We start from the raw sequence: 24,325 nt of genomic DNA, 5'->3' as shown, positions 1-24,325 counted from the left end.
AAAGATTTATATTTATATGTATACACATGCATACTACTATTCATACACCGTTCAAATGTTTGAGGTCGGTATGATTTTTTTGTTCTTGAAAGAATTTCTTACGCTCACCAAAACAGTAACAACTGTATTATTGTGAAATATTATTACAATATACACTCTAAACAATGCTGGGTTGTTTGAACTCAAATTTGGGTAAAATATGGGCAAACCCAAATGTTCGGGTTAAAATTTGAACCCAACTTCAACTTTCACTCTCAATTGTACATTTTTAACCCAACATTTGGGTTTTTCATATTTGACCCAATTTTGGGTTGAAACAACCCAGCATTTTTTATAACTACTTTCTATTTGGATATATTTTAAAATCAAATTTATTCCTGTGATCAAAGCTGAATTTTCAGCATCATTACTTCAGTCTTCAGTGTCACATGATCCTTTAGAAATCATTCTGATATGCTGATTTGCTTGAAACATCTCTTATTATTATCAGTTGAAAACAGTTTGCTGTGTAGTACTTTTGTGGAAACGATGAAATATTTGTCTCAGGATTCATTGAAAAATAAGAAGTTCAAAAGAACAGCATTTGTGTGACAAATAGAAATTTTGTGTAACATTATAAATGTCTAGTATGACTTAGGAACACTATGACCTTACTGAACACAAACTTTTGAACAGTAGTGTAAAGATCCACAATATAATATAAATATATAGTCCAGTTTCTGTACTTTAGAGTTTTTTTCTCCAAATTTCCCAGGATATTTCGAGTTGATTTGCATATCAGATTAGATGCAAGGTTATGGTTTACTAATGAAAGGAGCCATCTTATCTGCTCCGTAGATGATGGGAAGATCTTCCATGGAAGTGGAGTAGGTGACCAGTTTGGCCCTCGCTGTTTCGAAGGGGACATCATGGGCTGTGGAATTATGTTTCCTCGCGACTACGTGCTGGACTATGAAGGTGAGAATACACATGTGGTGCTCAATAAAGGAGATGAGAAGAAATTTTCTATTTTGCTCATACTACTGCCAATACTTACTTTGATCCATTTAGCATGCTTGTCAAGACTGTACTCCAAGGTTTTTAGATGTCCATCCAGTTCAACGTGTTTCTCTGTTAGATGAAATTGACGACTGGGATGCTGCTGATGTACGACCAAAGCAGGGCCGTGTCGAAAACTTACTTTATTTGAATGATGAAGATGAGGAAGAGGGAGATGACCCAGAACAAGAACATGAGGGCCGGAAGGTTATGGTGAGTATTTTTATATATATTTTATACAGGGCTTGACATTAAAGGGCACCTATTATCCCACTTTTTACAAGATGTAATATTGGTCCCGGTTGTCCCCAGAATGTATTTGTGAAGTTTCAGCACAAAATACCCCACAGTTAATTTATTATAACCATTTGAAAATATCATTTTTGGGGCCTGTTTTAAAAAGAGCTGTTTTGGTGTGTACCACCTTAAATGCAAATGAGCTGCATATCCCCGCCCTGCCTTTGGATGAGGGCGTAACTTGCATACCTATGGCAGTCGGTCTAAGCAGAAAGCTGAGAGTGAGAGACCCGCTGTTTTGGATGTCATTCAGCCGTACATGTTTGAATCGGAATATATAAATAGTCTCTGATCAGACCCAGATGAAGAAGAGACTCCGGCAGAATAAACACAAATGAGAATGGACCAGGACGTCTCGGTATGGTTATTTGATAAATTTATGTACTTATAGAGTTGTAATCGCGTCCCCTTTGAAATTATGGATGTGCAACACACACACACACACAAACACTAACGTTGGCGCAATTTTTTGAAACTACATACACATACTGTGATAAAGTTTGCTACGTACAAGTTGCTCGTCTACTTGTGATCCGATCGACCAAAACACATCTTAATACCAGGTGTAAACAGGGCTAAGGTCTCCCAGTGGGACATTACACGATCAAGACGCTAGGTGAAAAATATTGCACTGCATGACTCTGTAATCTCCCAGTGTCTGGCCGTCATCTGCTCAGTTATCACCCCATTGTGGATGACCTCGCTGTCAAGCTCTCTCATGAGAGCCTTGTTTTGAGGGTACAGGAAATCCCAGATGTGGTCAAGATGAATTAGCTCGCAGATATCACTCGCCTGGAAAAGGCTTATTGGAAATAAAAGAACACTGTATACCCTCGGTGCTAAAAAAAACCCCAGATGTTTGCAAAGTGTTTTCTCATCTTGTGTCCCGAAGTAGTAGTAGAGTTTTGGCACTAGTGTGTACCAGGACTGTCTGATACCCTGTACCAATGGAAATGCTGACTCACTGTCTTCCCTCTCTAGCTGTGGAAATGCTGACTCACTGTCGCCCCTCTGTGCTCATCTAGGTGTTCTTCACCCGGAACGGCAAGATAATCGGCAGGAGGGAGGTGGTGGTCCCGGTCGGAGGGTTCTACCCCACTATCGGGATGCTCAGCAGCGGGGAAAAGGTGAAGGTGGACCTCCATCCACTCAGCGGATAATAAACCAGGAACTGTGCACATCAGCCAGACTCACCCACAAAAGAGCTAGAAACTTATGCTGAGATTTCTGTTATTTCTTTATCTCTGAAGGCACTTCCGAAAAGTTTAACCTGTCTAACACGTTCACTCCAGTGCATGTCTCACGGTAGAGCATATCTACAGCGTTCACCTCGGCTTAAAAACGGTTTACTGTGAAGCCACAAATGTCTAATATTAGGCCTCAAAAGAACTGTTGTACGAAGATACATTTAGTTTATTAAAAATGCATAGAAAATATTGAATTATATATTTTTAATGTACTTGTACATATGTAAATGTATGTATTGGCTGCTACACAAAACATTTATTTTGCTAAATCAATCATGAATATTAATAAACAGACGGACACCCTAGAGAAAGTTAAAGATTAGGCATGAGGGGGTTAATAATTATGAATTATTATAATATTGTCCAAACAACGTCACAGTTTTCCACAAGCACTCCCTCTCACAAATGACTTGTGAAGGTGATTGAAGCATATTATGGTTGTGATTTGTCTGAATGACATGTTTAATCAAGTGCCATTTTTTGCTGTAATTTCTGTCTAAAAATGAATGGTTGAGGGGGTTGTGCTTGCCTGTGAATGGCATGAATTAATTGCTAATTGCGATGTCATCTGATCTGAGGCAAGTTGTATTGTCTCCGGTTGTATATCTCACACCGCCATCAGGAAACGCCATACAGAAGCTCCAGACCAGAGATCGGCTACTTTTTGTTCATTCGTCTATGAATGCATCTTTACAAATCGATTGAAGTTCATTTCTTTAAATGTAGAATTTTACTTTAGTCTGTGGACGGTTTATCAGATATTTCAGGGCAGACGCCACTTTGGAGTCAGGTTTAAAACAATGGAGCTGTTTATTCAGGCATTGTCCACTGTAATGTGAACTGATCCGGTTCACAAATGCCACAAGCACTTTAAAGATGCCTCAACTTAAGCTGGTAGTCGGATGGGCGAGCGGCCATGATTCTGCCCATTTTGCACACCTCGCTGTTGCAATTATGCGCTTTCTCTTCTCTTCTGTTACATATCACTTATGGAACAAAAAGCTTTCACATTGCATACGTTGCCAAAATGTAATATGGGTATGGGTTTTCCTTCTTGTTTTATGTAAATGGCATCATTCAGTGATGTTAAACTTTTCTCTATATTGCCCTAATTTAGGTGCCTCGGTTGCATCCTACAGTTTACTAGCCAGGACATTGGTTATGTTTTCTTACTGCAGTGTATACTGTTTATAATTAAGTGATGAAAATGGAAAGTCGAGGTGTGCGCATTGCATTATGGGACACGTGTGCACGTTTTGCCATTTTAAGGGGTGTTGCCGGTGTTTTATGCATAAATGTTAATGCTATGCACAGTATACAATATACTGCAGAAATGGAAATAGTCTGCTATTCTGAATATAGCCATAATCATATTTGTCACATTGGTCTTCAAAGGGCATCGGTTTATTCATTTGAAAGAATATCAGTGGTTTATTATCCTGCATGGTTTATTCTGCAACATATATTCTGTGAGAATCATGAGGTTGTTAATGAAAAAAATGAATCTCTTTAGAGAGAGGAATGGAAATCACAGTCGACTAAAGCTCTTCCATTTAGTGGTGAAATGAATATTCCAGATCAGATCATTTAACATAAAGAATTGCTTGTGTTCCAGACATAAATTGACAGCGCAGGGAAGCCAAAACCAAATACCTCTATCAGTTAAGCTTATTCAAAAAGCCAAGTGGTTGTCCTCTCCAAGATCATCTGAATTCTTCGACTGGAATGTGGTTGCTTGGCGCATAAATGGGCGATGATCGTTTTGGGTTCTCACAGTCTTACTAAATGGAGATTTGCGTTGAAGATGTTATGTTGTTTTATTTGTAGCATGCACTCTTTTGCTAATGTGTATATAATAAAAGAGTTATTTCCACACAAACTGTACTTGGGTTGCAGTAAAATTCCTTTTTATACATTTTCACGAAGGCATCTGTCAAATAAACTTTAACCCATTTGATCCAACCAGATACATTTGATGTATTGTGTACATGTATATGCACACATATACATAGTTTTATTATCATGCAATTTTATGAGACCGATTTCACTGTAGTTTTAAACTAATTTCATTTGTTTCATTAAGCTATCTGGGGTGCAAATATACATATGCTCACTTTGCTGGGAAATTAATTGTGGGGTCATTGTAAGAAAAAAAGCTCACTTGCTCAAGATTTTGTAATAGTATATTTATTTATTTGAAAACAAAAGTATTTCAGGATATTTGGTCCCATGATAAAAAAAAGTGACGTAAAATAGTTAAATACAATTTTGCAATAAAACATTCAAAGGTTGCCAATTGAAATCAAATGTGGTACAGCCAGGGCATGTGTAACATATAAAGTACATCCAAGTGCATTACAGTAGTGATAAAACAAAATATGGGTGCTTCAACTAAACGTACTAAGATTGCCCTTAAAATCTAATTCAAACTCTTAAAGCAATATCAAATAGAAAACTTTTTTCAATTGTTTCGAAATGCTAATATTTTGAAATTGAACAGCATCAGAATAAAATATTCTAGTCTATTAAAATATAAAATATAGAAAAAGTACCAAACAAATTAAAATGTCATAAACCTAGGCTTGAAATGACCTAGCTCTAGTGTATCGTCTAGACTAGAGAAGCCTTGTGAATAATCTGACAACTACTTGGTTTTTAGTTCATTTACATTTATAGGCACATGTAAAAGCTGAAGACATGAAAAATTGCACAATAGACAGGCGGAGACCCACAACGCAGACTACATGAAAATATGCTGGTGCTTCTGGGAAATTAAAGTCCACGGACATCTAATCTATCGCTTGGTCACACCACATCATCCTCGTCCTCATCGTCGTAATGCCGGTTCCTCTTAATGAGGTCCTCCACAGATACATCAGCTTTATCTTCCTCAGCTTCCTCTCCATCCCAGAAGCCCACATCTTGTGAGGCCTTGTTCTCCTCGGGATTCAACCCAGACTCGCTCTCGGGCGACGATGGAGAACTGATCTCTGTTGAGCTGCACTTCAGAGAGGAAAGTTCTTCTTCCTGGACATCCACCTTCTCCTGTTCCATCCTTTCCTCATTGGTCCCACCCTGTTCCTCCTCTTCTGATTGGTTGTGTTCAGTCATGTCCTCGGAAGAGATCAGCGTGTCTGTGGTGGAAGAGACGGGTGACATTTCCTCAGAGGAGTCTGGCTTCTCATTTGAAGGAGATCTTTGGCATGTCTTGTTGGGTTGAGTGACCGGCGGAGAGCTGAAGATGGAAAACGGTTTGCTTCTCTCCTTGAGAGAGACGCTCCTGCGAAGCTTTGGAAAATCAGATTGGTCTGAGTTGCTTGATACAGAGTCGCCCTCTGGAGGCCATTTCGGGCGGATGGGTTTGATGCCGCTGCCGTCAGTGGCTCCAAACACATGGGTCGCGCTCTCGTCCCCTTCTGACTGTGGAGGCCAGGATATCTTGAGTCGCCCCGTCTCCAGTGGCTTCTCCACCCTCTCAGAGACGACCTGTTTTCGGGTCTCTAAAGTGGCCGCAAGCACATTAACCTTTACCAGTGGAGACTCCTCTACTGTAGGGCTGGGGGTTGTTTCTTGAGGTGAAAGCTTCACTTGCTCCTCGGCTTCTTCTCCTCCTCGAGTCTCCCAAAGCTCCTTATGTGGTCGGTGGCCGAAGCCCTCGTCGTAGTTGCCCTTGGCTTTAAACAGCTGGCAGTAGTGTGGCTTGCAGTAAACGTTGTTGTGCAAAGAAGCATAGTTCACCAAACTGTCCAAAAGAGGGCGGCAAAACAGAGTGAGAGATTAGAAACAAACCAAGCTGAGGATCAATCCTGTCCTAAATGCCACAAAAAAATTCCTAAATTAAACCATCTTAGTGCTGCAGGGATGACATATTTTTGTAGGCCAAAGCCAGGAAATGAGTTAGCATTTTAGCACTTCTGGTTCCATTTTAATGATGTGAATATTTTCAAGAAATAAAAATTCCAGATACAGCATATTCATTTTGCACCAGACAACACAACAAGATAACATTTAATATTAGTAACAATAATTTAAGCTACAAATAAGTTTGTATTGGCCGCCTCCAGTTTTCACTTTGTTTTGCCTCCAGCTAGCGCCGTGACGTAACTGTGACGTCGGCGCAAAAGGGGTAAAGGCGGAAAACAGACGGAACAAGAGTATTTAATTGCTCTAGTCTAGAAAGAAACGATGGTGTCATCATTAAGGAATTATACGGTCATTATAATTTAAATTAACCGACAGTAGTTTGTGTTTTATTTTTTATTCCTGACTGGAGAACAAACTTGTTTTGAGTCGCGCGCAGACTCAAAAAGTGGCGCGAGCAGCTCGCGGAAAGGTGAAGCCGTGTTTATGTGGACGACGACAATTACTGAATATGAAGCCTTCAAATGATGATAAACAGCTCATATCTCCATCTCGGTAAGTTACTGAACACATATAGGCCTTCTAGAAGTGTTTCTCTCGTAGTTACATGCGACTAAGTTGTGTCTAGTACGGTTCTATTCACACGTCACGGGTTTGCTGAAAACTGACGGTTGCGAGTTTGGTTGCAGAACACGATTATGTCGACTCAATTTCGTAAATAATTGTACGTCATGTATATTATAACTCTAACTTCATGTCAACGTATTAACCAATAAAATACATAAATGACAATTATTTTGATGTTATGAACGGATCCAGACAATTGCTTCAAATTATATACTATTTAGCTAGCATAGGCTAGCTAGCATGTTAATTAGTCTAATTAACTACACGGCAATAATCAGATATTCAACAAACAACTGTCTGCACAAAATGTCAATGCACAAGACAAGTGATTTTTTTTTAAATGCCATAGGGCCTCCTTTGAAATCTTCATGCTTTAAGTTGTGCAAGTTACTCAATGTTAGCTATTTAATAAGAAAGTGTTTTATAACAACAGTTTTTACATGTTTATTATATAAAATGCTTGAAATTTTTATTTAATTCTGCATCTTAGCAACTAAAATGTTACTTATGTGCAGGAAAATTTGATACCATTTAAAAGAAGACTAAAATAAATTATGATGAAACCAACTAAATTTCTGCTGTAGAAAAAAAAAAAAAAACTCATGAGCTCCTCAAAAATTGACAAATCAGAGACCCAACAGTCTTGTGTACTGCTAGTCCACATCAAGTGTGGATCAGAGCCATGTCTCTTGCCCTCACCTGAGTTTAGTGTTGCAGTAGGCACAGCGGAAGCAGGTGTTGTGGAAAATCTGCTGATTCGCTACAAGTTTCTCTAGCGGGTACACAGTCTTAAGGCACGTCACACAGGTTTCACGGACAGGCAAACGAAACTTCTACAAGTGCACAAAAATGTTTTAGCCAAAATGACAACCCATATCTGTATTTTTCAATGACACTTCACAAAATGCAAAAACAAAGATAAAAATATAGGGTAAATAAAGAAATATATATTTATTTAATAACTGAATTCTCACCCTAACAGCTTTAGACTGGTTTTGTTCCGGACTTATAACAGAGCCTGTAAATGGAGAGACAGTGATTTTTGACAGTGCAACAAAATAACCTCTAGAGAGCGCTGTGATTCAAAGTAACTATAACTGTACAAACTGTGTCAAATACTTAAAATGATACTTCACCCCAAAAGGAAAATTCTGTCATTAATTACTCGTCCTCCTTATGTTGTTCCAAAGACTGTCATTCAATATCAAAAACATCTTCATTTGTGTTCCGAGATGAACAAAAGTCTTGCGTGTTTGGAACGACTTGAGGTTAATTAATGACAGAATTTTCATTTTTTGGGTAAAAAGTACAGATTTTTCACTCATGATTTGTACAGTGTTTCATTATGGGTGCAAGAGACCACAAGCAGAAACTCACCATTCTTGTCTGTAGTGGGACTTTTCATAGTGTTGGATTCAGAGCCCTGCAGATACAAAGAGTAGTAAGTTAAGTGCCAGTTTTTAACTACTAAAAAAACTGCATACAATCTGTTATTGTGTTAAAATGAAACTGCATTTAAACCCTTTTTGCTTCCATAATGTGGCATACCAAAGTGAAACCGGATATTAAAAATTAAAAGAATGAGAATTGATTTTGTCGACAGAAAAATTGATTGAATCATGAAAAGTGAGTGTAATGTAGTTTTCCACTGCATGGTACGGTACGGCTTTAAGTGGTGCCTGGTCTTTTAAGGTTCCAAGTGTACCGTACCGGTACTAAATGTGACGAGAAACACTGCAGATCACTGATTGGTCAGACAGAATCAGTACCAGCGTCATTGTATTTGCGACCAGTCGACATCGACACGAGCAACCAAACCCGCTAGATTTAAAAAGCCAGTAACAGCCACCGCTGTTATCGATCAGTTTATAATCCCACCCACTTTAAAGCGGTACTAACTGCAGTGGAAAAGCAACCGAGCTAAAGCGAACCGAGCCATGCCGTGTCGAGCCGAGTCGTACCACGCAGTGGAAAAGCGAAGCGAGCCGAACCGTACTGAGCCATACCAGCTGTGGAAAAGCGCCGTAAGATTCAGGTTGAAAAATAAAAGGCAGGTACTCTGACCTACCATCAAACACTGTTGTTGTAGCTAAGTAGAAATTGTAACAAACAGCCTATGGTCTTCATTGGCTGCCCGTGAGCAAACTTACGTAGATGTTACGAAAGTGAGACTGGAATTACTAATCGATTCTTTATTTGTTGTGCAATTTGTAGACCTTGAAAAAGCATAGTAAGGGCACTTTAAAAATGTAAATCTATTGTGAATTCATTCGCAGGATTTCACGTTACAAAGAGCCGAACAGTTCTCACCACATCAGCACACACTGGTGGCACATTTTCCTTTTGCTTCCCACTGTGACTCCGGACTTCATTGTCTGCTGGTTCACTCTACCAGGAACACAAAAAGGTAAAAAGTTATCAGTGAGCATGTGCACCCTTAAAGGAACAGTTCACCCAAGAATTAACATTCTGTCATAATTTACACATCCCCAAGCCATTCCAAGCCCATGACTTGCTCCTCATGCAACATGACATTTTTTAATAATGAGGGCTAAAGACTTCAAACTTCAGAAAAGTATGCAAAATTATTACTATTAAAATATAGAAATGGGTTGAAATTAACGTCATTAGTCTCTGATGATCATAACATCCTCCCCTCCCTCTCCCAAACCAGATCACCCCAATTCATATTCAGATGGGATTTGTGAACATTAATTGATTCATTCTTTTCAGTTGAATTTTTTTCATTTACATATTTGATGACCCTAATTGTATCACAGCTCCAAAAGAAGAACAAAGAACTTTCACAGAGATTTTTAGCGACTTAAAAGTAGTCCGACTCCGTACGACTTGTGTATGAAAAGCTTCAGTAACTGTTCATTTTAAATCGCATGAAAAATAGTTTTCCACTGAATTAAGCAATAGTCAAATTGGTTTGGAACTAAATCAGAGCGAGTAAATGACATCCGTTTCATGTTTTCGGCGATCTATGCCTTTAAACAAGAAACAAAGAGTGTCAGGTCAGCAGACATACTGCATCTGATGAAATCATAAGAAGTGACAGTAATTGAGGGAGTGTTTTATTGTGAAAGGGGTGGGGGTGAAACTCACGGTGGGGGAGGAAGGGAAATCGTGCTTAGTCACAGCTGCCTGGTACATGGCCATTCTGTCCCTGAGAGGGGTTGACTCCACCATTTTGACTCCAGAGTCAAGACTTTCTGTGAATTAAGAAAAAAAGAGTGAGTCAGTGGGGTCTCTGATAACTGATAGAATTTTTAAAAAAAAGCATATGCGCAAGAGAAAATGAGAGCCACAAGGTCAAAGTGGGAATGGGAAACAGCAATTTCCACAGAACTGCCATCAGCACTTTCCAGAAAGCTCATTCTTACAGTGTTGCAAAAAGGAAGCAGGATGTTCAAGATGTGAAATCATTTAACTGAAAACATATTGCACAAACTATTAGACTGGCGTGTTTGTGTTTAGTGTTTGATTCTGTACCTTTGTCTCCTGGTTCCATGATCTCAGATCCACTGTCTCCCGTTTCCCCTGGTTCTCTGGACACCTAAACAGACAAAGAAACGTGTGTTAATGAGGAGTTAAGCACTGAGCAAAGAGCATTAAAAAGTCCTTAAAGTCAACATGAATGGCCATTTACCAACTATTTTACTACGAGGCATTTCAGAATAAAACAGGATATTCACACTGAGAAACAGAACTGATTTAATTCAGAGCCAATGAAGATTTGACCCCATTCCCCCTCTCTCGCCCCAACAATTTCCTGTTTCTCTATACCGACTAATAATTAACTTTATTAAAATTAGTGATGCACTGATATGAAATTTTTTGCCCAATGCGATTAATGATATTTTTTTTATATTTGAAAGCTGATAACCAACATATTGGCCGATAAATTGAAATCCACATTTTGAGAGCCTGGTTACAAAAACAAAGGTCTTACCATAAAATGCCATGTCCCAAACACACAATTATAATGTTCTCATTATCATTTTATGTAGCCTACAGAGACATGTTGCACTTAACTATATTTTCCTTTTTTTCCAAGCAATTTCAAGCAAACAGTGCACATCTGAAGGAAACAATCCATTATTTATCGGCTTTAATATATCGGTCAAATTTTCTTATCAGGCCGATAATGATGACATTAAAGACGAAGATATCTGCCGATACCGATATGGTGGCCGATACATTGTGCATCCCAAATTAAAATATAACATTTATTAAATATTTGAAATGATTATTCATAGCGAATTGTCTCATGCGTCCATCTTCAAATGTATATAAACAATTATTAAACGTTGCTTACAAAAGTCAAAACATATTATTGATGTCATTTTATTGCCCGTCATACCAAAAAAATTTTTTTAAATTGTACATCCCACTTCGTTATTCTGCCTTATTCTATCTATTGTTATTAAGTGTGGGATGAGTTAAGCTCCAGAGTTTAATAGCCTGAGACGGGTAAGGGGTTTGTTCAAATCCCCCAACCCTAAGTATGAGCTAAAGTAATAATAATGATGCTTACTTTAGCAAACAGCACTAATTAGTAAGGTGAGAGACATTTAAAGCCATGACAGCAGTGTTTAAACATGTCTCCTGCCCTGGCTGATCAGTTCCTCCACTGGCATCAGTAATCCTCTAATGAGCTCTGAGAGAGCCGTGGACAGACACCAGCGTCTGGCTTTACTGCCACAACAACTCCAGCACAACAGCTCTCATGCAATTCAATACACCCGGTGGACAGACACATAAGAACAAACCAGTGGACAACACCACCGTTACTACACTAACATTAACCCAACAATTTAGTGCCCTGTTGATACAGCCGAATTGTATTATCTGTAATTAAACAAATAATAATTAAATAAAAAGCTGCTTTTGTCACAATGTCTGGATCATAAACTTTTCTATAAGATGACTACCAGGAAACATGTTAAAGTTCTTGCACCATTTTGCATTTTTAATTGTAATGGTATTACTTACTTCTCTGCTTTCGTTTCAGAAAATAGCAAAAACAAAAGATCTACTTTTCAAGAAGTGCCTAGCACATATTGTCCAACAACACTGCAATCAATCCCAGCACAAACACATCCTCCAAAAAGTCTGCTGTATCCATTGCCATTGTTCTCAGGAAGGCAGTACAACAGGAACTAAAACTGACATCATCCCACCGAACAGAGAGTTTCCACATGTAACAATATCAGTATCGATCTGAAAGCCATGCGTCTTACCGATTTAAAATCAGACAGGCAGCAACGGGCGGTCCGCAGTGATTCCTGGAGATTTACAGAGCCGAGTCTGTCTGACTAAAGGCCGGCAGTACTCTGAGAGCAGATTAAAGACGGTGAGCATGCCAGTGTTTTGCTGGCAGCCGCGGGAGAGATGGAGAGGGGGAGGGCTGAGAGGGTGGGGTGGGGTAGGCAGCTGGCTGAACCTCCAAAATCCAAACAGGGCGCTGAAACCAGCCCACCCCCCAGTCATGGATTAGCCATCAGCGGCGGGGCTGTAAGGGGATCCAGCCGGCCAGGCATCAGTGCAACGTCTCCAGGCTGGTGTGTGGACACCAGGGGAGCGCGAAATAAACACAGCACAAAAGGCAAAGGCAGCGAAGCCACAGGGGCATTAGCCCAGACAAAAGACCCTTTATTAATCCAAAACACACAAAAGATGGGAACATCTGAGACACGGCCTGCCAAAAATGAGGAGCGTCCTTTCCTTATGTTATCAGAGAATAAAATATGTCACAAAAGATGAAATGTACAATATCTTTCAGGGACGCACGATATATCGGTCGATAAATGTTCATTTTTAATATTATCGGTCCGATAAGAGAATTTGCCCGATACTTTAAAGCCGATAAATAATGCACTATTTCCTTCAGCGGAGACATGTCTTTTAATAGTGAAACTTTTGTAATCAAGCACTCAAAAATGATATAAACATTTAGATTTATCAGCCGATATATCGGTTATCAGCTTTCAAATATAAAGAATTATCGGTTACTGATGTCGACCAAAGTTTTCATGCATCATGCATCACTAATATCCGTCAAATTTATATATAATCTTTGTCTTCATAATTTTGTTTCAGTATGCTTTCATTTTATTTTATCCTTGAAATAATAATAATTAGTAGGATTAGCATTTTCATAATGACACAAAATTGCTAATAAATGTATAACATACATAATATTACAGTCTGATTATTCATTCTGCCGCTTCTTTCTACAACTAATGACGTATCCCGGATGGCAAAACATTTACGAAGGTCTAGTGTCATGCGAAATGTGTCCTCCCTACAGACACTGCACATCCTCACGTCTGATCATATCTAGAACTTCTCTTTATTAACTGCTTTTTACAGTCAGTTCAACTCTCTAAGCACCCCAGATTCAATATCCACCAACATTTATAAAACAAATCTCTGCAGGAGATGTTTTTTTTTTAAAAATGCTGGAGGAGGTAGATGATGAGTTCACTTAATTTCAGTCTCTTTCTCTCTCTCCCTCATGACTATCCCCCAGGTTAAAGGAGAGAAGTTTGGCTTTGATGAGAGCAGAGAGCTCGAACCCTGTAGCGATCATGTGGATGTTCATCTCATGACATCAGCCCCCCAGTGAGAACAGCAGACTTTACATGAGAGCGACCTCATCCCAGTCTAGTGATGGAAATGTCTTTTGAGAGGTAGAGGAGTTTGGGTTTAACCCAAACATGAACTATGTGGCTTTGCATGAGGGAAAAAATAATAAGTCAATTAATTTGAGAACTGCTGCAACCAGATCATTGAGTCTTTTAACACATTTATTTTCCATGAACTGGCTGATCGGACTAAACAATTCAATGAGTCACAAGCAGTGTTGGGTAATGCATTACTAGGTCATTAATTACTGTAATTTAATTAGGGATTACTCTTAATTTTACTGTAATTTAATTTACTTCTGATGTAATTGCATTAAATACTGTATCGGCTATAGAGAATCATTCTAAATAAACCATTTTAACATCTAATGTATGTTTTTAATGTAACCTTCTCCCTTTAAATACTTTGGTTAGTTCAAGAATAATTTATGACATTTATGTTATTTATTTGAATGCATTAAAAGGGCAGTTTCATGTCCATCTTGCGTTATTCAAATAGTTGATAGGATCTAGAAAGTAATTACTAATAAGTAATTCAACACTTTCTAGAGAGAGTAATTAGTACAGTAATCTGATTGCACTGTTGAATATATAATTAGTAGCTAGTAATTAATTACTTTTTTAGAGGAACTTACCTAATCACAAGTTCTAATCACTGATTCAGTCATTAAAAATCACAGCAGCTGAAAGTATAATGCTTTGGATTGTGGAAGTGAAAAGCCCCTAGTATGAGCAATAATGATGTTTGTCTTTAGAGGAAGCATAACTATGGTGTGGATCAAAACATTGTTCATTGCATGCTGGGACGTTTTGAAGTTGAACCCCTGGTGAAAGTAAAATGCATTCAGTTTCAGTCTCTCTCAGTTTCCTCTCCTCCACCCACGCTCCTTAAGCTTACTTTTTTCCAGATAAAATGTTGGGAATGATTCTCTTTCCAGTCCGCGAAACAAGAGAAAACATTGTGTATGGTGAAGTCCCGGTTTATTTTAAACGCATAACCTTTGACTGTTCCAAAAAAGAATTTGATTAAATAAAAACAATTTCAGATGAAGATGAGGTGTGACTAAAAAGACACCACAAGAATGTTAATTTTATCTATAACCTCACAGACTAATATAGAGCAATGGTTCAGAGATTCAGAAGTTCAGAACAGTGAAGTACAATGGATCTTGTTTAAAAATAAGTTTTGAAAGAACTGGATTTTTACATTTTCTGACAGAAATGTGAGTGCTTATTGGCAATTTGGCAATGCTAGGGAGTTGTGGGTGTTGCTATGTGGTAGCTACCGTAATGTATTCTGACTCTTGTCTTGAGTGACTTTTAGTTGCACTGGTATTGCCTACAGCCTTAAGTCAAAAGAAGCCACTCTCATTTCTCTATGCACATTAAAAAATATATACTTGATCAAGAAGTTATGACAACATGTTTTAACATTGCTTTAACTCATCAAAATAAATTAAGAAATGATTTGCTTTTATTAATTATTAATGCTTTTTTTATTCAAGTTATACAAGATTCAACTCATTATTTGAAATCAGTTTAGTGTAACTTAAGTTGCAATGACTTAAATGAAGTACAACCAACTTGAATGTTTAAGGCAGCAACTTTTTTTACAGTGATGTTCTATTCACTAGACCGTTTTTAGCCATTTTACGGTCTGTCAGGCAAGTCTAATCACTTAGAAAAGTACTGCAATATTACCGTTTACATGGTTTAATACTCAGAGATAGCTGTTTAAACAAAGCACTAACTCAAAGTAACATTTTGTACAAAGTTAGAGAGCACAAACTGACAATAGTTGAACCTGCAGGCTGTTTAGAAGAGCAGTGAACCTAATGAAACCCCAGAACCCAGAGTGAGAAGCACACTAGTGTCTTCATGACCACAGACCATGTGACTCACAGCATGACCAGTCTCATGAACATTTTGAAAACGAGCAGATATCCAGCAAGCAGAACAGACAGATACTGTCTTGATGACTGTGATTAATCAAACTCTCACATGCATACTGAATGCTTTAAGAGACATATGAAAAAAAGAACTTCAATCTTTTACTATTAAAAAAAAATAGATATATAAATAATAATTTGTAGTGCCAAGCATCCTTCCCAGTCCATCTACAGTCAAACCAAAATCTATTCAAACACCTTCAACAATACTCACATTGTCACTGTTTATTTGTTATAGTTTAGAAAATGGTAATCAAATATGACAAGAACTCGGTTATCAAATCAGTTGATATTTTACTGGTTTTGGCCATCCTTCTGTTAGATAATACCAATTTAGATCAACAAATTACCAAGCTTAATTTTGTTCAGTCTATGGTGTAAAAAAAGATCGCATTAGCAATTAAAGGAAACATGGTCAGGTCAAAGTGTCTGAATAATTGTTGGTCCCAATTTTTATAAATTTTACTGGTAGTCCACAGTGTGAAGAATTTTTTGGTATAATATGTCACAGTTTACTTTATTTTGCTATACATAAATGAACTGTAGTGTCCTGCACCCACTAGTGAAAAAAAATTATATATGATGTCTGAATAATTTTTGGAATATTTATGAATGTGCACTAAGCAAAAACATGCCGTTCAGAAGTTTAAGGTTGGAATGACTTTTGCTCAACAAGGCTGATGTGAAAAAAAATACAGTAAAAACAGGATCAATGTGAAAAATTATTAATTTTAAATAACTTTTCCATTTGAATATATTTTGACATTTAATATGTCGCTGTGGTTTCAAAGCTGAATTTTTAGCATCATTGCTCCAGTCTATAGTGTCACAAGATCCTTCAAGAAATATTTATCATTATTATTAATGTTGCAAACAGTTTTGCTACTTAATATTTTTCTAGAAACGGTGTACAGGATTCTTTGATGAATAGAAAGTTCAAAAGGACAGCATTTATTTGGAATAGAAATCTGCAACGTTATAAATATCGGTCAATTTTGATCAGTTTAATGCATCCCTGCAAAAATAAAAATATTATTTTTTTAAATAATAATACCGACCCAAAACTTTTGAACAGTATTGTCTATACAAAACCATCAGTTCATTAACATATGACCACAATCATTTACATATCAACACCTCCGTGTTTGCAAAGATTAGCCAACCATAACAGATGTCATTTACATAGAAGTCCTAAAACTACAGTAGTCAAAATGGGTTTTAATTCTGAGGGTCAGAAAACAGGTAAATCTGGTCATGAAAAACTAGATTTTCACTGTTTTGTTCCAAGAGCCCTCAATGAACCTTTTGTATAAGAGGAAACGATATGAAAAGTAGGAACAATCATGCAAAATGTGAAAATCATGGCCTTTTTGCAATTTAAATTTCTGCATACACAAAAAAGACGAGTTGGTGAACGTGATTTCACCAAGTGCAACATGTTCCTGGAACAACATCTTTGTTGTTCCTGGAACAACATTTCAATCATCCAATCAGATTTGAGAGACAGGTTTACAGCTTATGTCAAGTATAGGCTTACAACCAGGTTTAGGTGCTTCTACATCAGTGTCATTCACCTTTTAGGGGTAAGTTATAGGTAGGATTAGCTTTAGGACAACATTTTTGGAAAGGAACAAAATATGTTGATCCGGGAACATGTCTAACTTGGTAAAATCACGGTGACCAAGAGGTGTCATCTACTAAACCAACAAAACACCTTAAGATAATATATACCATTTTAGATAACTAGTGGTACTTACATTGTTGTGAATGACCTCTCCTTTCTCAAACATCATCTTCAGGCTGTTGAGAGGCACAGTGGGAGTCTCCACATCTCTTGGCGTCCACTTCTCCATCGCCTGGTCACTGTCGCTCAACAGCTGGACGTCTGTGGATTCCAGTGGAGTGTCAACACTGGGATTTGAAGACTGCTGCTGATGGTTCTTCGTCTGTCGTGAGTACGTTTTGTGTTTTGGAGAGCTAAGTGTCTCGGCTTGTTGTTCCCAGATATCCTTTATGATAGTCAGATAGCCGTCGCGCTTGGAAGGAGTCGGTTTCTCCAGAGACTGTATTAAGACAAAGAGAATTTCAGAAGGGTGTTCACTCCTTGGGTTTCTCAACTTCTTATCTTTAACAAGACGAGACAATCAAGACAGTGGACTCTCACTGTATTGATCTATTCCTAAAATCTAAAACGCATACAGATTTAGCCATTTCATTGTTGAGTTTTGAATAAAACATAGCTTTAAACTTAAATCCTGATTAAAATTACTAATAAAAATATTCATGATTAAAATTACATTACTCACTGATCAAGTCTCTGAGGCCTTCAGAAAAGCAGTAAACAGAATGAAATGATTGAGTATCTTGTCATTAGTTGGTAGATTAGTAGTTGTTTGTTAGAAAAGGTTGACTACAAAAGCTTCAGAAACCTGGAAAATGGAAGGAGTGGCTCCCTCAGTCTGTTCTGGTGGAAATGAGGGGAAGAAAAAAAAGCAGCACCAGATGCTAGTCTTTTGAAACTATCTGCATGTGGGAATTAGGCCAACCTCCTTTACAACGGCACAGGCAAACCAGGAAGAACATAAAAGAGGAAGCAGTGACAGGAAACGGGGAAAGGGAAAGTTTTTGAAGGACATGACATGCATAGTCACATGTCCAGGTTGTGTGAAACAATTAACATTTAAGCTTTTTATTTCAAAAGTTTTTTTTTTAATAAAAGTTAATCGTTGATGAAATATTAACTGACAACAACATATTATAAAATTAGTGTTAAAGTATTTCAAATTATAAACACAGGTATAAATTACTTTTAAAACAAGTCATTGGTAGCTTAATTTCAGAATACTAATGACTGGAAATGAGTATGTGATGTTAACTTAATTTTTTTATGTAGTGCACACTGGCACAATATGACAATGTACACTACACTATTATATTTAACAGTTATTTGTCAACATATTCATGGGTATGCATTTATCACTTTTCATGCGTAAATGCCAACTACACAAAATACAAATCAAGAAAGTTTCAATAAAAATTAAGTTTCTAGAAAAGAAAAAAAAACTATCAGCTAGGGATTTGAAAGAAAAAAAAAAAGCCATCTGTCAAGCCCTAAATATAATCAATATTTATTGTGTGCTCACATACTAAAGCATGCTATTTTGACCCTAGTTTTGACCCTGCATGCTACAACAGCTCAAATACATCTGGCTCAAATTCCAGGCTTGACACAAACACTCTGAACTGTCTGCCAAAACATAATGCAAGACCCTCACAATGGGGCAGAAATCAAAGCCTTTCATTTAATAAGTTTAATAAAACTACAATGCAAAAACTAAACATGAACCAGCTGTCTTTCAAATCCAGTCAGATATCTCATACCTACATCCTTCATCCAGCACATCGTCATTTCTGCAACTCCATCCTGACAAACACTGAAGTTTCCTCTCAGTATTTATGAAGACACGCACACTCTACACATTCAGGAGGGCACAGATTGACTGAACCAGTTATGTAAACAGCGCATAGGAATTACCTGCAGATTAAGACTTCTAAATAAGGATTAAAATGACTGGACACTGAATGTGTGCGTCTAAACAGCAGCAGCAGCAGCTCAAGAGTATTACAGACGGACAGATAGATAGAGAGACAGATGATGCGTCATTATAGCAATGGAATGAATAACAAGATGGTGAGAACTCACTTTTTTCTTGTCTGAACTTGTTTCTTCTACTGCTTTCTGGTACCTGAAAAGAAATAGTGGAAAAATTGTTCACCCAACTGTTTTCTGGTAATCAATGAAGATTAGCTAGTTTCTTTGCATTTTAAAACACCATAATGTCAATCTGGCCAATCGACAGATGGTGTTTTTATTGTTTGGCTCATGCTAGTCTACATCTTATCTGCCTAAAAACTAAAATATCACTTTTGATCATTGGGGGCCTCTACTGGTCATAGGTGGCAGTGCAAACAACTGAATGGTCTTGATTTTAATTCGTTTTAATTTTATGATCTAAAAGTCAAAAAATTAAAGCTGAGGGCTTTCCACAATTACTGATTTTCTTCAAGACGACACTCAACCATTCAGTAAATGCTGTGCGCACTTGTGTTTAAATGACAGGAGAACATTCATCACACTCAGGTCTCACATCAACACTTCAGCATGCATAGACAAGTCTCCCAGAAGTTTTCCTCAACTCACAAAAAGCAATGTTTACCCCGTCAATAAATACTGTTCCGAGTTTAAAGGCTGTATCTACTTTTATCTGCCTAAATAAAAACTAAAAGATCACTTTTGATCATCGGTGGCCTCTAGTGGTCATATATAGTAGTGCAAACAACTGGACTGTCTTGATTTCACTTCTAGTTTTATTTTTATGACATGTTAACAAGGAAACTTATAAGCTAGCCTGAAGGGCTTCCAGATACACCAACCATCTGTTCCCAAACACTGAAAGCAGGAAGTTTAATCTGATTTTCAAAGGAAATCTACGGCATAACGATTCTGGCTCTGAATGACGGTTAGCTGGAAAGATACACAGCTAAAGACAATAATCATAGCCTACTGCAAAATAACAGTTGAACCGTTTAAAACAGCCAAATGCTAAACACACGATTTAGATTTGCCCACATCTATCAAAGGTCATCAGATTGTAACCATTTACTCTTTCACTTTGATGCCAACTAATTCAGCTGGAAAATCCACAGTTTTGAGGATGTGGAAGTCATTGATGTATGTGTATAGAGGAAGCCAGAGGCAGAACCCTGGAAAAGACATCAGAAAATCTGACAGGAGATACACTGGAAAAACTCCAGATGCTTGGAGAAATTCCTTTGCACAGGAAACACTGACTGAGAGCCAACAAAGATGCGACTAATGAGTCGGGCAGCAGACATTCAGCTGTAAATCAAACATGTTTCAATGTCTGAAATAATTCTATATGGAACTTGCATTTGGATTCAGAAAATTTTGAGTCACTATTTTTAAATGCAGTACATTTGTGCAACTGAGCTGAAATTTGATGCTGATAATATAATTTGTACTTTTGCAAAAATACAAAATGGATACATTTTTATCAGTGGTCTCAAACTTCTGGACCTCACTGTACCTCTGTGTCTGGCTTTGAACTCCATTTAAAGATTTGACGCACGTTTCATGGTGAACAAAAGAATGAAGAGAAAGGGAAAACCTCCCAATGATGTTGGACCAGAGTTTTGAACATCATAAACCAATTTAGAACAAAACGGCAGCATTTAAAACAGAAGTGTTTTGTTAAATAAGTTGTGAAACACTGTTTAAAGAGCACTAAGAGGGGTGCTAAAGTGAAAGCAAATAGGAAAGGTTAAATGACTTGTGAGATCAGCTTAAGATATGCAAATCGTGTAATTTGCTTACTTGTAAAATCGCTCAGCAATGGCCGTGCTTTTGCCTCGCACACCAACAATGGAGAGCTCCTTTGCTGTAACTCTCAAGGACTGGGAAGCCCATTGCCCACGGTGAAATGAACTGGCTGCCATCTTGGTGTCTTGACGTCTTTAGTAGGATTTCTGTTAAGACAGAGGCATTTTGAATATGAAAATTAAGACAAAACAGCTTGCTTCGTTGTTGTTGATTAAACCAAACTAGGGGGTTTCAACCTTTACAGCATGGGTCACCAATCTCGGTCCTGGAGGGCCGGTGTCCTGCAGAGTTTAGCTCCAACCCCAATTAAACACACCTAAACCAGCTAATCGAGGTCTCACTAGGCATAATAGAAACTTTCAGGCAGGTGTGTTGGACCTGGTTGGAGCTAAACTCTGCAGGACATCGGCCCTCCAGGACCGAGATTGGTGACCACTGCTTTACAGAATCAGTGAATCACGATTAATCACATCCAAAATAAAATTTTGTGTTTACATAATATATGTGGATGCACGGTGTGTATAATTTTTATATATGTATATATATATATATATATATATATGATACACACACACACACACATGCTTGTATATATGTAAGAAATATTTTCATGTATATACTGTATATAGATTTATATATATATATATATATATATATATACAAAATAAATATACACAGTGCACCCACATATATTATGTAAACACAAACTTTTATTTTGGATGCGATTTATCACGATTAATCGTTTGACAGCCCTACTGCAACTATGGAAAACGTTATTTTTTTCAGTACCCATGTATTTTTTTTTTTTATATTCCATCACAATATACACATCCGAAATTCCATTAGATGCAAATAAAAACCTGGAACCAGACTTTAAAATGTACAATAATCGGACTGCACTAATTGTATAACAATTATCCAATTATACTGAAGGCATCTGTGGGATTGCACAAATCAATTGCGTCATGAAACCCCCAAAACACCTGTGGAACATCCGAAACAGGAAGAAAACGTTTTCCCATATTACTCCTGAAATGAATGAGTCATCCGGCGCCAGTGCACAACACCTGAAGGCGCTCACCTGATCATTCAGACATGCTGTGACTTATGCCTGATATGACAGGAAACCGTGGAGCAATATTCTTATCTCACATGGTCTTATCCCTGTTACAGTTCTCGCAAAATTCATAGGAATCTGATCATTTGGGGGAAAACCATAGACGGAAATGTTCTGATTAGATTTCAGTGGTAAAACTACTTCCAATTAACCAGCATTTTATCTTCTCAAGCATGTTCTCCCACCCTTTACAGGTGAGCCAGGCTTTGTTTTGGGTGATGCAAGGAAAAAGCATCAGCTGAAGCGTCAGTGAACCTGCTGAGACAGTAACCGAGTCATGATTACCTCAGATTACACATGAATCACGCTTTACAGCTTTAAAACCTTGAACACAACTTGTTGCTTGCTATATAGTCTGGGAAAGAGTCATGTCAAAGTGTTACCAAATCATGGCTATTTGGTAAAGTTGTATTAATCGAAGAGATCTCAAGGGTCTGATATAGAGACATTAGGATGTGACTCAGCAGATGATGCACACTTTCTCATCCAGAAACTTCCTAAATGTGAACAAATTAAAGTTGAGGGCTGATTTGCATTCAACAAATGCTGCGCACTTGTGTTTAAATGACAGGAGAACATTCAGAGGGTCAATGAAGCAGAAACATCACTCATGTCACATCAACACTGCAGCATGTAGACAAGTCTCACAAAAAAAAAAAAAAATAACTCAAAATACTTTTCACTGTAGAAATGGCCTACTTTAAAATTTCAATGACAGTGGCAGTAATACATGTGCTCTTAAAACTCTGATATATTATATTATCACTGATCAGCATATTTAGTATTAAGCTACATATTAAAGCGCTCAAGTTTTTTTTTACACATTTTCAAAAAAACAATTTCTAAAATCAACATCTTGATGTATTCCAGAAAGAAAGACAGCCATTTTAAGTTTTTTTTTCTTTCTTCATTTCATGGTAGTCAAAAGAAAGCTCCCTTTAATAAATGAAAAATCTAATCCAGAGTCTCATTCAGAAACATATGGCTGGTGAGACCATTGAAAAGAGTGAAAAGTGGGAAGCAGCTCAAACAAACAAAAACCACAGAGCATGCACTGAAAATGCAAAACGACAAGCCCTATGAAGGCATTAGCTAATACAAAGGACCGTGAAACTCAATCAAAACATACATACTCTTAAGTTTGCAGTCTTTCAAGCCTTGGGATCTTTCAGTGGATGTGCCAAAGAGGTTTGTAGCTGGCCTCTCAGTCCTCTCAATGCTCTGAACACTCTGCTCTGCTGCTCACTCTCACATTGTTAGTGAGTGAGGAAATATACTGCCTCCTCTCAGCCAATGGGAAGAGAGCTGCTTTGCACCTAGCAGGTAATGCCCCTCCCACTTCAGGGCTCAGCAATTCATCATCAAACTCTCACTACAACAGACAAAGTGAGTCAACAAGGCTTCTACTCAGTCTGGGTGGGAATCCCATAGGATTCCTGGAAGTGAGCAAAAGTCCCCTCCTTCATGCCTAGCTCGTATTTCATCCGAAAATCAAAAGGCTAAAATAAAAGCCATTAGAACAATAAAGATTGTAAAAAATAAATAATGATAATGTGTAATTAATATTTTTTACATTTTAATGTAATGTTCTTCCTCATTATATTGTGTATTTATCATGGACCAAAAACTGTGGGAACATAAAGCAGTGGCGTCTCACAGAGGAGCCTCTTCAGGAGTCTTCAGGCTCTCTGGATCACTTTCATTAATCCCTGTCACATGGAGGTCTTGCTGGAGAATAGGCACAACATTCCAGTGTTAGATTACGCATTTCTGCACATTGCTAAATATTATTTAATCATATTGTATAAGCTGTATATGTGTGTGTGTGTGTGTGTGTGTGTGTTCATATATATATATATATATATATTTGAATATTAATATATATTTATTATTATTAATAATATATATATATATATATATTTGAATTATAATATATATATTCAAATATATGTATATGTATTATATATTTAAATATATGTATTGCGCGCGTGTGTGTATATATATATTCTGTATATATACTGTATATACTCTGTGTGTATATATAGGCCTATGTATGTCCTCCTCCAAAGAAAGCAGGTTATATAGAGCCAGGCAAAAGATGGTTATCATCTCTTTTTATTTCCTCTGCTAGT

The 24,325-nt window shown here is 37.5% G+C and overlaps 2 protein-coding genes and 1 long non-coding RNA gene across 5 annotated transcripts in view; 2 read left to right on the top strand and 1 right to left on the bottom strand.

The window, feature by feature from the left end:
• spryd3 (SPRY domain containing 3) overlaps positions 1-4,466 on the top strand; it is a 34,750-nt gene extending 30,284 nt beyond the window's left edge. For both annotated transcript variants that reach the window (XM_039651820.2, XM_089124691.1), the window contains exons 9-11: positions 838-957; positions 1,118-1,251; positions 2,361-4,466. In XM_039651820.2, the coding sequence (XP_039507754.1) occupies positions 838-957; positions 1,118-1,251; positions 2,361-2,495 (389 nt within the window). In that variant the 3' untranslated portion in view covers positions 2,496-4,466. The remainder of the gene's footprint in view (positions 1-837; positions 958-1,117; positions 1,252-2,360) is intronic.
• A 287-nt stretch (positions 4,467-4,753) lies between these two features.
• lima1a (LIM domain and actin binding 1a) lies at positions 4,754-23,464 on the bottom strand. 2 transcript variants are annotated; one of them, XM_039651582.2, is made up of 11 exons: positions 23,327-23,464; positions 21,071-21,222; positions 19,379-19,421; positions 17,433-17,738; positions 10,569-10,632; positions 10,182-10,288; positions 9,381-9,458; positions 8,448-8,493; positions 8,045-8,088; positions 7,770-7,903; positions 4,754-6,324 (listed from the first exon to the last, which is right to left on the bottom strand). In XM_039651582.2, exons 2-11 carry the CDS (start codon positions 21,190-21,192, stop codon positions 5,388-5,390), a joined length of 1,881 nt encoding a protein of 626 aa, XP_039507516.2. In that variant the 5' UTR covers positions 21,193-21,222; positions 23,327-23,464; the 3' UTR covers positions 4,754-5,387. The 2 variants fall into 2 exon arrangements, with proteins under 2 accessions (XP_039507516.2, XP_039507518.1); XM_039651584.2 differs by lacking the exons at positions 19,379-19,421; positions 21,071-21,222; positions 23,327-23,464 and adding an exon at positions 17,982-18,188.
• On the top strand, positions 6,715-14,095 carry LOC120462881 (uncharacterized). The gene is made up of 3 exons (XR_005618434.2): positions 6,715-6,998; positions 9,347-9,477; positions 13,612-14,095. It is a non-coding gene; the product is annotated as an uncharacterized LOC120462881 (long non-coding RNA).
• Positions 23,465-24,325: the final 861 nt, after the last annotated feature.

Source organism: Pimephales promelas, chromosome 20 (assembly GCF_988280905.1).
Source record: "Pimephales promelas chromosome 20, fPimPro1.hap1.1, whole genome shotgun sequence".
In the NCBI taxonomy this organism is placed as follows: Eukaryota; Metazoa; Chordata; class Actinopteri; order Cypriniformes; family Leuciscidae; genus Pimephales; species Pimephales promelas.
The sequence above is the reverse complement of the archived record's forward strand: the minus strand, read 5'-3'. Positions and strand labels throughout refer to the sequence as shown.

Excerpts from the sequence above, each read along its gene's own strand:
- lima1a (XM_039651582.2), bottom strand. The coding sequence starts at position 21,192 with ATGGCAGCCAGTTCATTTCACCGTGGGCAATGGGCTTCCCAGTCCTTG. Across the intron at positions 7,904-8,044 it reads ACCAGTCTAAAGCTGTTAGG|AAGTTTCGTTTGCCTGTCCG; the intron begins GTGAGAATTCAG and ends GTGCACTTGTAG. Across the intron at positions 6,325-7,769 it reads TACTGCAACACTAAACTCAG|TTTGGTGAACTATGCTTCTT; the intron begins GTGAGGGCAAGA and ends TCTTTTGGACAG.